At 42.9% G+C, this 15,516-nt stretch overlaps 1 protein-coding gene across 2 annotated transcripts; it reads right to left on the reverse strand.

Annotated features, from left to right (window-relative positions):
- Window positions 1–547: 547 nt before the first annotated feature.
- Window positions 548–14,580, reverse strand: E2F8 (E2F transcription factor 8). 2 transcript variants are annotated; one of them, XM_061355025.1, is made up of 13 exons: window positions 14,381–14,580; window positions 13,250–13,525; window positions 12,793–12,949; window positions 11,435–11,740; window positions 10,622–10,783; window positions 9,046–9,183; window positions 8,532–8,741; window positions 7,073–7,145; window positions 3,914–4,433; window positions 2,694–2,912; window positions 2,027–2,156; window positions 1,574–1,884; window positions 548–893 (listed from the first exon to the last, which is right to left on the reverse strand). In XM_061355025.1, the coding sequence occupies exons 1-13, from the start codon at window positions 14,417–14,419 to the stop codon at window positions 720–722; spliced, it is 2,715 nt and encodes a 904-aa protein (XP_061211009.1). In that variant the 5' UTR covers window positions 14,420–14,580; the 3' UTR covers window positions 548–719. The 2 variants fall into 2 exon arrangements, with proteins under 2 accessions (XP_061211009.1, XP_061211008.1); XM_061355024.1 differs by having other exon boundaries at window positions 7,073–7,157.
- Window positions 14,581–15,516: the final 936 nt, after the last annotated feature.

Consider the following 15,516-nt stretch of genomic DNA (forward strand, 5'->3'; position numbering starts at 1 on the left):
GTTCAGAAGTTAGATGATGAAATTACTTAGATTACTTTTGGATGAAACATCATTTACCCTTTCTCCATACACAGATAACCCTGTCTGATGAAAGAAGAACAAAGAGGTGCCAGTCAATACACAATTAGATAATCTAATTTGATAAAATTTAAAAAGTCATCATTTGGGTTTGATGTAAGTTTAATCTGAACAAATTGATTTAAAAATACAGTATAAATAATTCTTAACTTATATAAAACTTGAGTAAAAATTCATTTTTTGTTGTTTGCTTTTTTTTTAACTAACTTTACAAACAAGCATTACTGAACACAGAACCAAGACATTTAAAATGTGGCCTTTTCATTAAGACATAAAATATATACATGCTCACAGTACTTTCCTTTGTGCAAAATATGTACTGGCTGTACCTTCCCGTACAAAGACAATTTCAGCTTACTTTGCATAGCAGAAAAGAAACACACAAAAAACCCCACGAGATACCTCAAGTATTATAGCAACAAAGTCATGTAAGCCTTTGGAAAAAAAAAAATAAAAAAAAAAATATCACTTTCTCGTTAAGAGCCAGTTTTGATTCTAAAGCATTAATTAAGGCTATTCCAGTATTGAGGTCTTGCAGTACATGTCCAAACCACACACTGTCCTTCATACAGCCCAAGATATGTGCAGGCTGGTAGCAGTCATGGTGCCTCCTACCACACCCAACAAACAATATCCCAACTTCAGTCTTCTGAGACTTCAAGTTTTCGTTGAGGAATATACAGAGTTCCTTGAGAGATTCTGTCAGTACCATCTGAAGTTGCAGAGAGGGAAGATACTGAGTTTGGGCCTCCTGGGGTCCGGAAGAAGTTCTCTGTAACTGTCTGTTGCTCTTGGGGTTCCTTTGGAACAGAAGGCTAAGGAGAAAAAAAAGGGAGTTACTTTCATTTAAAGGGGAAGAAAAAAAAGTTAATTCTAGTTTTAGGTCTCTGCAGGATATTACAAAAATAATTTCTTTCCCTAAAATTATACTGAGAATATACTTGAATTCCTTGATATGTCTATAAAGGTATATATATCCCAATAATCAAATGAAAACATGGTTTCTAACTCCTTTTTTAATACAGATCTTAAGCAATACATTATTATACAAAATATAAAAGAGAAATTTCCTGGGGGAAAAAAATATTCTTTTACAATCCTATCCTCTCCTATTAAAAGTGTGAATGTTAAGTGCAAGAACTTTAGAGTGGAATAGCAGTGTAACAAGAATGAAAGATAAAGTAACAAATGTACAATTTGTTAATGTGTCATCTCAGATCTATGCAGAATCCTCCCTCTAAACTAGTTGTCTCTTCACATCTTGTCATCCTCCAGCTGGCTCGCCTTCCACAACAAACAGGATACTTGTTATTCCTTTCTAACTTCTCCACTGCACTGCACTTAGGCTGGCCTTTATGCCAGGTCTTTCTGGGTAGTGCTGATTTAAAGGTCAAAAAGGTGTTTAGTTAAAAATATTACCTGCTAGAAAGGAATTACCACACTGAACTTCCCACTCAACCCACCAGTGAGGAAGCTGCAATGTATTTTTACTTACTTTCCCTTCTTGCAAGTTCTCTGAGCTGTGGCTAACGTTTTCTGGTTGGGAAGGGACTACCATGTGCTGAAGGATAGGATTTGCAGGAACTTGCACACCAGCAGGTATTAGTCCTATATGTTGAAGTGTGAAGTTCAGAACTGAAGAACTTGGATTTGGGGCAGAGCTGGTATTGCTTGAACTGAGACAGGAATTGCTCAGCACAGGTGCAGCAGCTATAGAAGTTGGTGACAGCATTATATTCAAGGGTGTTATATGAAAAGCAGGAATGTTAACTGCTTTCAGTTCAGATGCTGTCACTGGAATGACACCTGAAACAGAAAATCAGATATTGAAGGGGATTAAAAATGAGGTATTGAACCACTGCGCTGTGATTCCATCACCTCAGTGGATTAATCTGGCCCACAATCTCTTAAGCCAGAGAACTGTAGGCCTGTTTGATTTAGTACTCACCAGTAATGGGGGAGCTGTAGGTAGTGTGCTGCAATGAATGGGTCCCAGCTTTCTCTTTATGCAGAAAGCCTGCCTTGTTGCCATGAGCACATTGAGTAAGAGGAATGAGATAACCAGATGGAAAAAAAGTCTAAAAAAGAAAAGCAGAATATACCTTTACCCTAAATATGTAATAAAAAACGTTGTGTTTTGTTTGTTTTTTTTCTCCAGAGTTGTATCCCCTCACTGCTCTCTTATTTTTATCCTCTGTATTTCAAGGATCTTGTATTCCATGCCTGTACTACTTTCTGTCTGAAATTAGACACAGATGACTCAAGGACATGCTCTTTAAAGTAAGACTGCCCTAATGCAAACACATCAGCTGGCTCCATTGCCAGCCGACAGCCTCAGTGAGGAACTGGAAATCCATCAGGATTAACACAGTGACAAAAGAGAAATCCTGATATTGAGTATTTATGCTGGAAGACAATCCTTTTACCTTTACAAGTTCTGTTTTTGTCAACAGAACTGTTCTTTATTCAGGTTTTCTACAGCATTATGTCTTAACAGCAGAATACCAAAGTTTACTGATGAAGAGAGGCTCATGTGATTCTGTTTCAAAGTATTTGGAGCCTGAAAATCACTTCATGTCCTCTTATGATGTGCTGTGGTGTTGGACAAAGCTTACCTCAGAAGCAGGAATAGCAAATGCTACAGGTATGTCTTGTTTAATTTTGATTTTGTCTCCACCTGCTGGAATACCTTCTCCTCTACACTGGTCATAGCAACTTGCCATGTTTTGATCTAATGTTTCAGTTTTGTTCTGTCTCGCTTCTTGGAAATTGTCCATTTCACGAGTCATTTGTGAGCTATTGGAAGGCGGTCTCTCATGTTTTGTCGAATCTCCCTTTAAAAAGAAGTACACACAAAACCAGAGGCAGACCTTGTAAGACTTCATATTCTCAATTACAGGTCTACAGTGATACTTAAAGTTTAAAAATTAGGAAAGCAAGTCAATAAACCAACCTATTTAGTCAACCTATAAGACAACCGGTTCCATGTTACTCCCTCTTGCTCCTTCACAGCTAGTGGATGTTTGATGCCACATGTTGTCATGACACACTGGTAACATTTCATGATTGTGTTGGCAAGCACAATTTAAAGCCTCCTAGTTATTTACACAGGCACTAAAACATTGAGCAACTAAGCAGTAGAAAGCAATCTAGACCTAGTTTCTCCATGTGTATCAAGTGTGTCTGATCCTCTTATTCTCTTTGTGTGCCATATTATTATGCCTATACCTACAACAGTACAACTTTAACAGTGCACAACACTGGACAGAAATATTTAGAAGGTATCAGGATTTTGGGATGTTCCCTGTCAAGCAACTTCTGTGTGTCCACTCTCCCTCCTATCACCTCAAAAGCCAAGTATGAATAACAGCTAGATGAGCACCCTGAACTACTCCAGAATCACTGTATGAATAGGTAAGTCTTGACAGAATGTTTTGGGAGCTGTTTGATTTTGACTAACATCTGTACACTTTGGCACTTCCTGTAGATCAGTGTTTGGAGGGGGAAGACAGAGGAACATGGAGAAAAAAAAAAAATACAGCCTGATCCTAAGTTGTCCTTTCAAAGATATGTGTTACATTGCATACTGTGTATTCTGCCTGATGCTTTGCAAATAGCAGCAAGATTATGCGATAATTAAGATATAAATAGATATGTGTATGTAAAGAAACAAAAAACAGCCCCCCAAACATCAGCCAGCACAAGTGTCACCCCTTCAAGCGTAATGGCATTTAAAATGTCTACATACAGCAGTAGACTCCTAAGTCACTTTGAAAATGAGTAGGTAGCAATATCATCAAGCTATAAAATGGCATTTAAAAATAATTTAACTTACCAGAGAAGTATCGAGGTTTTCCTCATCCCTTCTACACCTTTTAATTAAATGACTCTCTTGTAATGTTTGTGATCTCTTAAGGCACCGCTGTGATGCAGTTTCTGACTTTATAGTTGGTCTTTCCGTAGTTGTCAGGGTCTTGGTCATATCATCTGTAGCTATCTGATTGTTCCTTTCCTCAGTGGTTATTTTATTTAATACTTTTGAATTAATACTCTTAATTCCAGTTACATTAGCACCTGGTAGAGGCTGCAACATGAAACTTGGACTGTAGGTTGTCACAGTGTGGGCTTGGGAAGGATGCAGATATACTGTGTATGACACACCAGGAGTATGAGGTAGTATTACTGGTGAGACTGAGCTGTGGCTTGGCAGACAGGCACTGAGGGGCTGGGTGAGAGCTGGCTGCTGTGTGGCTGCTTCGGTGCGAGGAGGTTCAGGCTCGGGGATTATCTTGGGCAAGGACAGACCACATTCCAAAGATGATCCTGACAACTTCATTTTCATCTCTTTTGCTTTCCTTAATTAAAAAAAAAACCAAACAACAAAACAAACAAGAAAAAACCCAAACATATTTTAGTACCTTTGTGCCTAAATGAACAGCCTGACAAATTATTTTCTGCAATGTAAAGACTTGATATAAACTTGGACTAGTCAATTCACTAAACAGAAAATAAGTGGGGAAAAAACAGCCTTCAGTGTCAGGGCTTACTGGTTTTTGCAGACTATAGCCCAACTTAAACTGAGGAGAGCTTAAACTTAACAACCAGTGACAACTTCCTTCTGCAAGTAATAGGGGAGCCGACAGGGAGCGGTGCCATGCTTGACCTCGTGCTCACCGACACGGAAGGGCTGGCTGGAAATGTGATGCTTCAGGGCAGCCTTGGATGCAGTGATCATGAGATGGTTGAGTTCCAGATCCTCAGGACAGTGAGAAGAGCGTGCAGCAAGCTCACTGCCATGGACTTCACGAGAGCAGACTTTGGCCTGTTCAGGAACCTGCTTAGTAAGGTTCCATGGGATATAGCCCTAGAGGGCAGGGAGGATCAAGACTCTTGGTTGGTCTTCAAGGATCACCTGCTACAAGCCCAGGAGTGTTGCATGCCAACCAGAAGGAAGTGCAGCAGGAGGGCCAGGAGACCTCCTTGGATGGATAAGGAGCTGCTGAGGAAAATTCAAATGAAAAAAGAGGCTTATAAAAGGTGGAAGCAAGGACAGGTGGCCTGGGAAGAGCACAGGGATGTTGTCTGGGAAGCTAGGGACCAGGTTAGGAAAGCTAAGGCCCAGTTAGAATTAAACTTGGCTAGGGATGTTAAGGATAACAGGAAGGGATTCTATAGGTATGTAGCGAATAAAAAACAGACTATGGACAATGTGGGCTCTCTGTGGAAGCTATCAGGAGAACTGGCTACCATGGATTTGGAGAAGGCTGAGGTTCTGAATGACTTCGTTGCCTTGGTCTTCACGGGCAAAGGCTCTGACCGCACCACCCAAGTCTTGGAAGGCAGATGCAGGGACTGTGAGAATGAAGACCTTGGGCCCACTGTAGGAGAGGAACTCGTTCGAGACTATCCTAAAAATCTGAACGTGCACAAGTCCATGGGTCCTGATGAAATCCATCCGCAGCTGGCAAATGAGGTTGCTAAGCCACTGTCTATCATATTTGAAAAATCACGGCAGTCAGGTGAAGTTCCCGATGACTGGAAAAAGGGAAATATAACCCCCATTTTCAAGAAGGGGAAAATGGATGACCCAGGCAATTACAGAGCAGTCAGTCTCACCTCTGTGCCTGGCAAAATCTTGGAGCACATTCTTCTGGAAGACATGCTAAGGCACATGAAAAACAACAAGGTGCTTGGTGACAGCCGGCACGGCTTCACTAAGGGGAAATCCTGCCTGACCAATTTGGTGGCCTTCTATGATGGGGCTACAAAACTGATGGGCACGGGTAGAGCAGTTGATGTCATCTACCTGGACTTGTGCAAAGCATTCAACACTGTCCCACATTACATCCTTGTCTCTAAATTGGAGAGACATCAGTTTGAAAGATGAATGGACCACTCAGTGGATAAAGAGCTGCCTGGATGATCGCACACAAAGAGTTGTGGTCAATGGCTCAATCCAGCTGGAGACCAGTAATGAGTGGTGTCCCTCTGGGATCGGTGTTGGGATCGGTCTTGTTCAACATCTTCACTGACATGGACAGTGGGATTGAGTGCGCCCTCAGCAAGTTTGCCGATGACACCAAGCTGTGTGGTTCGGTTGATACGCTGGAGGGAAGGAATGCCATCCAGAGGGACCTTGACACACTTGTGAGGTGGGCTGATGCCAACCTCATGAAGTTTAACCATGCCAAGTGCAAGGTCCTACACCTGGGTCGGAGCAATCCCAGGCACAGCTACAGGTTGGGCAGAGAAGAGATTCAGAGCAGCCCTGCAGAGAAGGGCTTGGGGGTGTTGGTTGATGAGAAAATGAACATGAGCTGGCTGCAGTGTGCGCTTGCAGCCCAGAAAGCCAACCGTATCCTGGGCTGCATCAAAAGGAGCGTGACCAGCAGGTCAAAGGAGGTGTTCCTGCCCCTTTATTCTGCTCTCGTGAGACCTCACCTGGAGTATTGTGTGCAGTTCTGGTGTCCTCAACATAAAAGGGACATGGAAGTGTTGGAACAAGTCCAGAGAAGGGCCACGAGAATGATCAGGGGACTGGAGCATCCCCCGTATGAAGACAGGCTGAGAAAGTTGGGGCTGTTCAGCCTGGAGAAGAAAAGGCTGCGTGGAGACCTCATAGCAGCCTTCCAGTATCTGAAGGGGGCCTATAGGGATGCTGGGGATGGACTATTCACTGGGTACTGCAGTGGCATGACAAGGGGTAATGGGTTAAACTTAGGGGAAGTTCAGATTGGATAGAAGGAAGATGTTCTTTCCTGTTCAGGTGGTGAGGCACTGGAATGGGCTGCCCAGGGAGGTTGTGAATGCTCCATCCCTGGTGGTGTTCAAAGCCAGGTTGGACAGAGCCTTGGGTGACATGGTTTAGTGTGAGGTGTCCCTGCCCATGGCAGGGGGTTGGAACTAGATGATCTTAAGGTCCTTTCCAACCCTAACTGTTCTACGATTCTATGAAAACAAAAAGCTTCTCACCTTACCACTTGTGCAAACTTACTTTGATTGTTCCTCCAGCTTGTGTTTAGTGATTGCTGGAAGCTGAGCCATTTCACCTGGGAAAGCTGCAAGGTCTTGATGGGTACCTGGTAGGGGGAAAAGAAACAAATGTAGGAGTTAACTTTCATCTTGAGGAAAGTGCATTATTATGAGACACATTTGATGAGAAGATGCTGAGACCCTATGCTGTTTTCAAACTGCAGCCTGGACTTGATTTGATCAACTGGCTGATAGATTACATCCAACAGTTTTTAAAGCCTCAGCTTCATATTTTTTTTCCCTCCGCAGAGGATATGCAAATAGAACATGAATATTCTCGTGAGACCCCACTTGGAGCACTGTGTACAGTTTTGGTGTCCCCAACTTAAGATGGACATGGAGCTGTTGGAGCAAGTCCAGAGGAGGCTCTGAGGATGAACAGGAGCGTCTCCCATTTGCAAACAGGCTGAGAAAGTTGGAGCTGTTCAGCCTGGAGAAGAAAAGCTGCGTGGATACCTCACAGCAGCCTTCCAGTATCTGAAGGGGGCCTACAAGGATGCTGGAGCAGGTACTCTTCATCAGGGACTGTAGCAACAGGACAAGGGATGATGGGTTTAAACTGGAACAAGGGAGATTTAGGTCAGATATAACAAGGAAGTTCTTCCCTGTGAGGGTGGTGAGGCACTGGCACAGGTTGTCCAGAGAAGCTGTGGCTGCCCCATCCCTGGCAGTGTTCAAGGCCAGGTTGGACATGGCATGGAACAACCTGGTCTAGTGGAAGGTGTACCTGCCCATGGCAGGGGTTGGAGCTGGATGAGCTTTAAGGTCCCATCCAACTGAAATCACTCTGATTCTATGACTGCTAGGTAGTTTTCTGGTAATTTTATGGAATGCAGAACTGCTTAGACAGTAAGTTCTAAAGCACAGTTTTCACAACAAACCAGGGTTAGAGCTGTTCCTAGGGAAAGGTACAATATCCACATAATCAGCTACAGTACACAAACACAAGGTTTGTGCCCAAGAAGATGTCACACAAAGCCCAGATATGTAGAAAGGGATTTAATATTATTCTTAAACCCAAACCAGTGCTATGTCATTCCTGATGTATTTGGTGTGAAAGAGGCAGCTGCGAGTTCTCTACATTGTGCTTAATTTGGTCCAGATCTCAATGAAGAAATCTACTTTGCTGCAACTGTGCAAGCTGTGACTGGATTTGGTCCACCAAACTGGAAAAAGCTTCTACTTACACACTGAATACAGGTCAGTTGAGCTTTGTTTTCACTAACAATCTTATAAAGTTTCATATATATATATATGTGCAACATATATTTTCCCTACCTTGTCTTTAAGAACTGTCAAAAAAAGACATGCTTGTTTTAAGTGGCATACCCACTTACTACTCCTATGAAAAGATAGTAAGCCTGAATATTTAACAAAGACTGTGCCTGAGTGAAAAAACAAGCTTAGAAAAAGATACGTACTTGCACTTATTTTAACTGGACTTGTGGGTGCAGACTGGATCTTTCTTCTGTCATTTTCTATAGTTTTAACTAACTTTATGAGAGATGGATGCCGAGCGAAGTTTTGCTTTCCTCTTGAAGGAAAAAGTTTTTTGGAACACTGCTCCTTGGAAAGGATTGGTTCCGAAATAGGAGGGGGACAGGTCATAGAAGTTGTTTCAAGTTTTATATCTAAAAAGCAGAAAAAATGCAGAGTTAATACATACCCTGTGCAGATTCAGTAATTAAAAGCAATTATTTGAGCCTGGCTCATAATTAATACTGCAGCAAAAATGCAAATGCAAGAGTCTCAGTATGAATACATCTAACCCTGTGGGAATACAGTGGTGTGCTGTGCTGTCAAGGACCAATGATAGTGATGTGTCTTCTGCTTAGTTTACTCCGTCTTTTAGTAAAAAAAAAAAAAAATAGGAGAGAAATCAAAGAAACAATCAAAATCATCAGCAGACCAAACGGAAATGACACATACACCTACCCTGAATACTTGGCAAGACCTCAGGTCCTGTCCATTTGAATGCTGGTTTTCTACCTCTTTCCTCTGTAACATGAACTTTCTTGATAAGCTCAAGGCTACTGAGAACATTTGCTATGTCATAAAGTCTTCTAATTTTGGCTGAAATAAAATAAACAAAGGCAAGTTACAGCAATTCCAATGAACAAGTCAACATACATCAGAATTAGAGTTGTAACCTCTGTTTAGCAGCTAAAAAGAAAAACCTTTGTAATGGTTTTATGAAAATAATTTTGTGGAACAGGTATTTATACTATGAAATAACATCACAATATAAATTTTATGTGTAAAATAGAATGACAGATACAGATCTAGGAAAGAAAATACTGCTGAGTCTGTTATTCTAAATGTAGCAAAAAAAAAAAATTTGGAAAATATGTTGGGTTCTGTGCAATGACCAAACCTGTACAAATGCTGTAGTAAAAATAAGTATTTTAAAAGGCAGTTATGCAGTGGCAAACATGGGTATGAGGAGGAAAAGACACATGAAAATCTAACAGGATAATCATCCTGTGTGTTCTTAACTGCTTCTAGGTTGAGCTATTAGGCAGTTTTACTCAGCAATCAAATTACAAGTGACTTCTGGACTTCAAAGGTAATCTACTTAGGCCAAAGCTTCTGTTGCTGAGGATTTGGGACTGTGTTGCTTCATCAAGAACATGGTAAAACATGATAACTGAAATAGACACATGGATAGAATGCCCTGCAAAAGCTTTTATTGTGAGACAAATGTCAGGGAGGAAGAAAGTGAAACAAACACCATCCCACTCCCCTACTGACCACCCACCCAGCCTCTCTATGTTGCCATGATGCAATGGTAAGGAAAACACAAACCAAAACCATTGAGGATCAGTTTCAATTTTGAATAGATACAACTCCACACACACAAAAAATGCAAAGGAGTCTGTCTGATAATCAAGGGAGGGTATAATTTTCAGTGAAACCCACAATTAATTCTTGATCCCTCAAGAAAGAGTAGGGACATTTTTTATTATGATGGATGTACAAACCTAGACCGAGAAGTACCTTTTCATTTGAAGGGAGAAGAGGAAGAAGCATGCAGGGAACTGGGAGCAGGGTGAAAAAATGAAGAAACAATTGGCAGTTACAGCACTGGGTTTCACTTCCTCTCACATGTAAGCAATTAGCAGGACTTGTACAGAATTTCTTTAGCTATCCAACAAGTAAGTTATATGACCAAAACACAGATTTGCATAATTCTGGGGCAGCTTTGGTGAAATGATGCTGAAATCTGTAAGAGACTGCTTGAGGAAAATGAGAAACTGTTACTGAGAAGCAGCCTTGTGACATTGCTTCAGAAAAGAGGATTTAATGGACTTTTTTTTTTATGTGGTCATTATGTATCAATGCCTATGCACAAATGGGTTGCTGTTAAAAACTGTTTAGCTCTTGTTAAAGGTGTTCAGTGAGTTTTTGAAGGCTCAAATATATTTATGGCAGGAAAAAGATGATGGTATTTTACACAATATGAGCTAGCACTGGAATAGTTCATTTAGCTTTCAATTAATATTGTACTTACTTTTAAACTTGCTTTTATCTAAGTTTTCTAACTGGTCTTCTCCGATCAAGATTTTGGCAGCAACTTCAAGGCTTACTATTTGGGGAGTCGATACAAGAAAGAGCATCACAAATTTCTGGCTCATCACTCGTAAAGACTTGTCTTTCCTGCTATTAACTGATGCTGAAGCAACCAAGAGAAAGGAGGAAAGCACTAAGTGACATGGCAGCTACAAACATATTTGAAACACTGAAAAAATTTGTAACAATTATTATCAGAACAAATGACACAGTAACTAGGCAGGGTCCATGTGGACTCTGGAATCAGGTTTCTACAATGCAAGAAACAGATAATCAAGTGGATACGAAGTCTAACTACAAAAAAGAGTGTGCTTTCCCTGTATATATTTCCCATTTCCAGACAATTTGTACTATTAAAGATGTTAACTGCAGGTTATACCATGCATTTAACAATCTTTAATTAACATTTATTCCATGAATCAAACTTAAATTAGAATAATAAATAGATTAATTGAGACTTTTGGCTTCTATAACATTTGATAGTAACAAATCCTGCAACTGGATTGTATGTTGGGTATGTTTGATAGTCTCACCTGGTGCCCTCTTGCTCTTGCACTGTAAAAACAAAATACATGTGCATGAATAAGAGAACTGAAAGAGTGCAAAGCACTTTTCCTCACCACAAACAGTTGTAGTGCCTTTCAGGCACTACCACTTCAGGAAAAAAGTGGCCAATAAATGTTCTTTTTCCCAAGTTCATAGATATCTATCATTACAAGCACATATTATTCTTGACATTATAGAGAATTATTACCAGCACGAAATTCCATTCCGGGGAGCTCAACGAAAGACATCTCTGAATTCTCATTTAAGCCAAAAGACCTTGCCATGTCTTCATTTCTTCCCCCATCAAGATTAAATTCATGCTCATATTCTCTTTTCTTGATCATTTGAATTTGCTGAGTGTATTTGTTCTCTTCTCCGACTTTTTTCAAAGCCTGCAGGGTTTTGGAGAGGTTGTGTCTCCCATGCCAAGCATATCTGTTCTTGGCAAGGCGGCTCACCATATGGAGGCTCTCCAGCACGTTCAGAATATCATATATGCGTCTACGTTCAACATCTGAAAATAACAAAAGAAAGATCAACATCTCTACTACAGAAAATGTTTCCCCATTTACCTGAAACATGATTTGCACAGAAAAAGGAAGAGTTTCCTATACTTCCCTCTCCTCTTAATATACTTCTAAGCCATTTTCACTGAAAAGAGCCCCTACAGATCTTGCCAGCAAGGAAAAGAAAACAATTCTTGCTTTAGATATGGAAGGACTTGCTTTTCCACAGTTATATTTGGTTTACAGCATTCCTTAAGAAATAAAACTGTTGCCAGAAGAGCCATTAGATCAGTTCTGTATGTCTTATACTAACACACTGTCCTTTTCTATTTGTCCGTTACATTCTCGGTTTTGACTGTTTTCTTAAAGAGATGTTATTTTGTACAAAGCATAAATAGAAATTCTGTTTGATTTGCGTTTCATCCCTCTTCTGTGTTGCCCAACATATTCTGAAGATAAAACATCACCAAAATTTTACAGCAATATGATTTATAACTTTTGTCAGTGTTACAGTCTGTAGAAAACATTCTACAGACTGTAGAACTTCATAGTTCTGATTAAAAAAAACTTCAGCTTAATGTTAGCAACTTATGACTCTCAGTAGATCATCGGTGTGATACAAATACAGTAATATAAAATGAGAAAATTAAATTATCATAGAGAGCAGAAAGTACGTTCTTGCTTTGGTGTCATGATTGGACAGGAAGCTGGGGGTTCAGCTTGGGAAACGCTAGATCCTGCCTCAAAAATCCAACCACTAATCTTAGCCATCATCTCTACATCCAAAGAGCTGCAACTGGTTACTTATGGCATTGGCAATAACTTTGATGTTTAATATTAAAGAAAATTCAGACTTACTCAAATCAGCCAACTGGAGAAATATCAGCTTTTTACAAGGATTGCTGTAAGAATGGAGAGTTTCAAACTGGGATAAATAACTTTTGCAAGAGTACACAGTAGGATTCGAAGTTTTAGGGGAAAAAAAGTGTACTAACATGAAATATAGATTTACCGGAACATTTGTACCAAGAAATACATAATAGCATATACAGCAACTCACTGAGCTCTTCAGCTACTTCATCGAGGCAGATGTAATTATTCTCTGTAGTGCTGGGGTAATCAGGATACCGAGCTAGGAATTTGTGACACAGTAATCCCAGACTTTTCTCTTTGCGGCTTGGTTGAGTTTTTTCATATTCATCTCCCGATAAGTGCTTCTGCATAGGGATAAGAAATAGAGAATTTGAAGTTTTTTGACAATATATGAACATGGATATTGAAGAGCTTCACCGGGAGCACTGTTGAAGGCCCGGGTTTCTCCTTTTGTCTTCAGCTGGGAAATAAAACCAGCGAAGTGTTACCTGTGGTGTGTAACTCATCAATATCCTTACTTATATTTGGTAAACACTCCAAAATCTGAACTTAAAGATGTAGTATGCTAACATATGACTTTTTATACTGAATAAACAACCCTCAGCAAACCTAAAAAAGTAAATAAAGACACCTTTACAACATACCTGCAAACAGTGTTTCGCCTGTAGGATCATGTTTGTATTATTTGACAATTCCCTCCTCTGTTCTCTGCTCCGAATCTCAGGACTAGCTGCACTAATGAGCATTTTCAGGTTTGAAGTAGGCGTCCATGGATCTGCTGGAAGGACTTCTTTGGGTTTTGGGGGTGTGGTGAGAAGCTGACATTCAGGCTGTATCTCTGTCAACACCAAATGTGAGGTAGCTGCTTGTTTCAGAGGAGTTTTCAATATGCCTCTGTATGGCTCAGAAGGATGGTTTTGCTACACACCAAGGAAAAGAAAAATCTGTGATGTTAAAGGCCAAAAGTGTTAAAAGACCAGAAGTGCTATAATCCATTTGTTGGAAACAGTCAAAGTGGATAGAGATCAACTGCATGTTTTGGGTAGCTCAAAATCGAAGGTCACAGTCTTGCTTTGGACCAACACACCCTTCCCTGAAACCATTTATTTGACTGTGCCTTTAGTTGAAGACATGGGGCCCATGGTGTTCTTGAGGTAACTTTCATTTTAACCTGACAGAGGGGAGGTTGAGATGAGCTCTTAGGCAGAAGTTCTTCCCTGTGAGGGTGCTGAGGCACTGGCACAGGTTGCCCAGAGAAGCTGTGGCTGCCCTATCCCTGACAGTACTCAGGCCAGTTTGGGACAGGGCTTGGAGCAACCTGGTCTAGTGGACGGTGTGCCTGCCCGTGGCATAGGGCTGGAACTGAATGAGCTTTGAGGTCCCTTCCAACCCCAAACAATCTGGGAATCTTTTCTTTCCCTCCAAGGAAAATACGGACGAAATGAATGTCAGCCCATAGGAGAAAGCTGTAAAGAACGACTGAAATACGTCCGATTAAGAAAAAAAAAAAGTGGAGCCAGGGAGCAGCACTGCTCATTACAAAATCGGTGTTAAAGGTCTCTGGGTGGAGTTTTAGGTCATTTCATTAAGGACAGCGACCGAAGTGAAGGGGAGAGAGCGAGGTTACCGCCACCCGCCGCCCGCTCTCTACTCGCGTTCGTCCGCACTTAAGGGTTTGGCGCCATGGGGTGCTGTTGGCGGCTGACAACAGGCACCCCAAGAGGGGGGCTGCCGCTTCGGTTTCCCACCGGTGGCGGCACCGCGAAACGAATTACCTTGTCGCCGGTCCCCATCTCCCCGCCCTCCTGCTGCATTCTCCTGCCTCAGGAGGCGACAGGTCCCGCCGCAGCGCTCTGCATCGCAGATCCCGCCGGTGCTGCGAGGAGGGAGAAGGGGAAGCGTTACACACGCGACCCCCCGCTCCGTGACGTGCGGGGCAGGCGGCGGCGCCCCTCACCTCCCCGGGTTCCCGCCTCTGGGCCCGGCCCGCGCGCGCCGCCCAACGGCCCGGCCCCGCCCCGCCCCGGCCGCTGACTGCAGGCGGGGCCTTTCCGAGATCTGGTTTAAACATTTGGCGCCACGGCCGCGCCCTGAGAGTCACTGCCCTCCGTTCCCTGCAGTGCCGCCCGCCCTGCAGCCCGTGAGAGCCGGCACGCACCGGGAGTGCTGCTGCCGTCGCTACCCCAGAGCGCCCAGTCCCGCCGCAAGTGCGCGGCCGCTCCCGGTGCCGGTTTGAATTCAACCCTCTAAGCCGCCGAGGGGAAGGGAAGGCGGGAGGGACGGAACCAGCCAATCACATCGCGGTCCTCCGCCCCGCGCAGCCAATCGGAGCGCGGGGTTTCCCCCGGCCGTTCACTCCTTCTCCTCCCGCTGCAGCCGGGACGGGGGTTTGGCGGGTCGGGGGCGCTGGAAGCCTCATGCCGCCTTCCCCTCAGGGGCCCCAACGGCTGCGGGTGTGAGGGGCGGCGGGCGGGGGCACCGGCACAGGGTCTGTAATGGCTTTCTAGCGGGGATAAGGGGGAGACTGCCCGGGCAGGGGGGACATAATGGGCTTTAATGGGGCAAGAGGCTGCTACCCTGCTTGACGGGGGACGGGCCGGTCGGACCTTCCCGTCGATCATGGCCTCCGCTATCCCTCCCTTCAGGGCCCGGGGAAGGCGGCTTCACCCGGCGGGTGGCCGATGTGCCCGGCGCTGTGAGAAAAAACACCCATAAAAAGATAAATGAGGGTTAATAGCTGACTGATTGCACGGCTTGCTGTTGATTTTGTGGCCGAGAGGTATTCTTAGTGTCCCCCGAGGCAAGATTCGGTAGCTGACTAGTATAAGGGGGGCTGTACTGCTTATCACCAGGTAGAGCTTTGGGGGTCGCAACCACTTAATTTGGGGCATTTTTGATACTAGGTTTTCAT

The sequence above is a fragment of the Neopsephotus bourkii genome, unplaced genomic scaffold (assembly GCF_033783945.1).
Source record: "Neopsephotus bourkii isolate Nb327-2 ecotype Australia unplaced genomic scaffold, CSIRO-AGI_Nbou_v1 NB_768, whole genome shotgun sequence".
NCBI lineage: Eukaryota > Metazoa > Chordata > Aves > Psittaciformes > Psittacidae > Neopsephotus > Neopsephotus bourkii.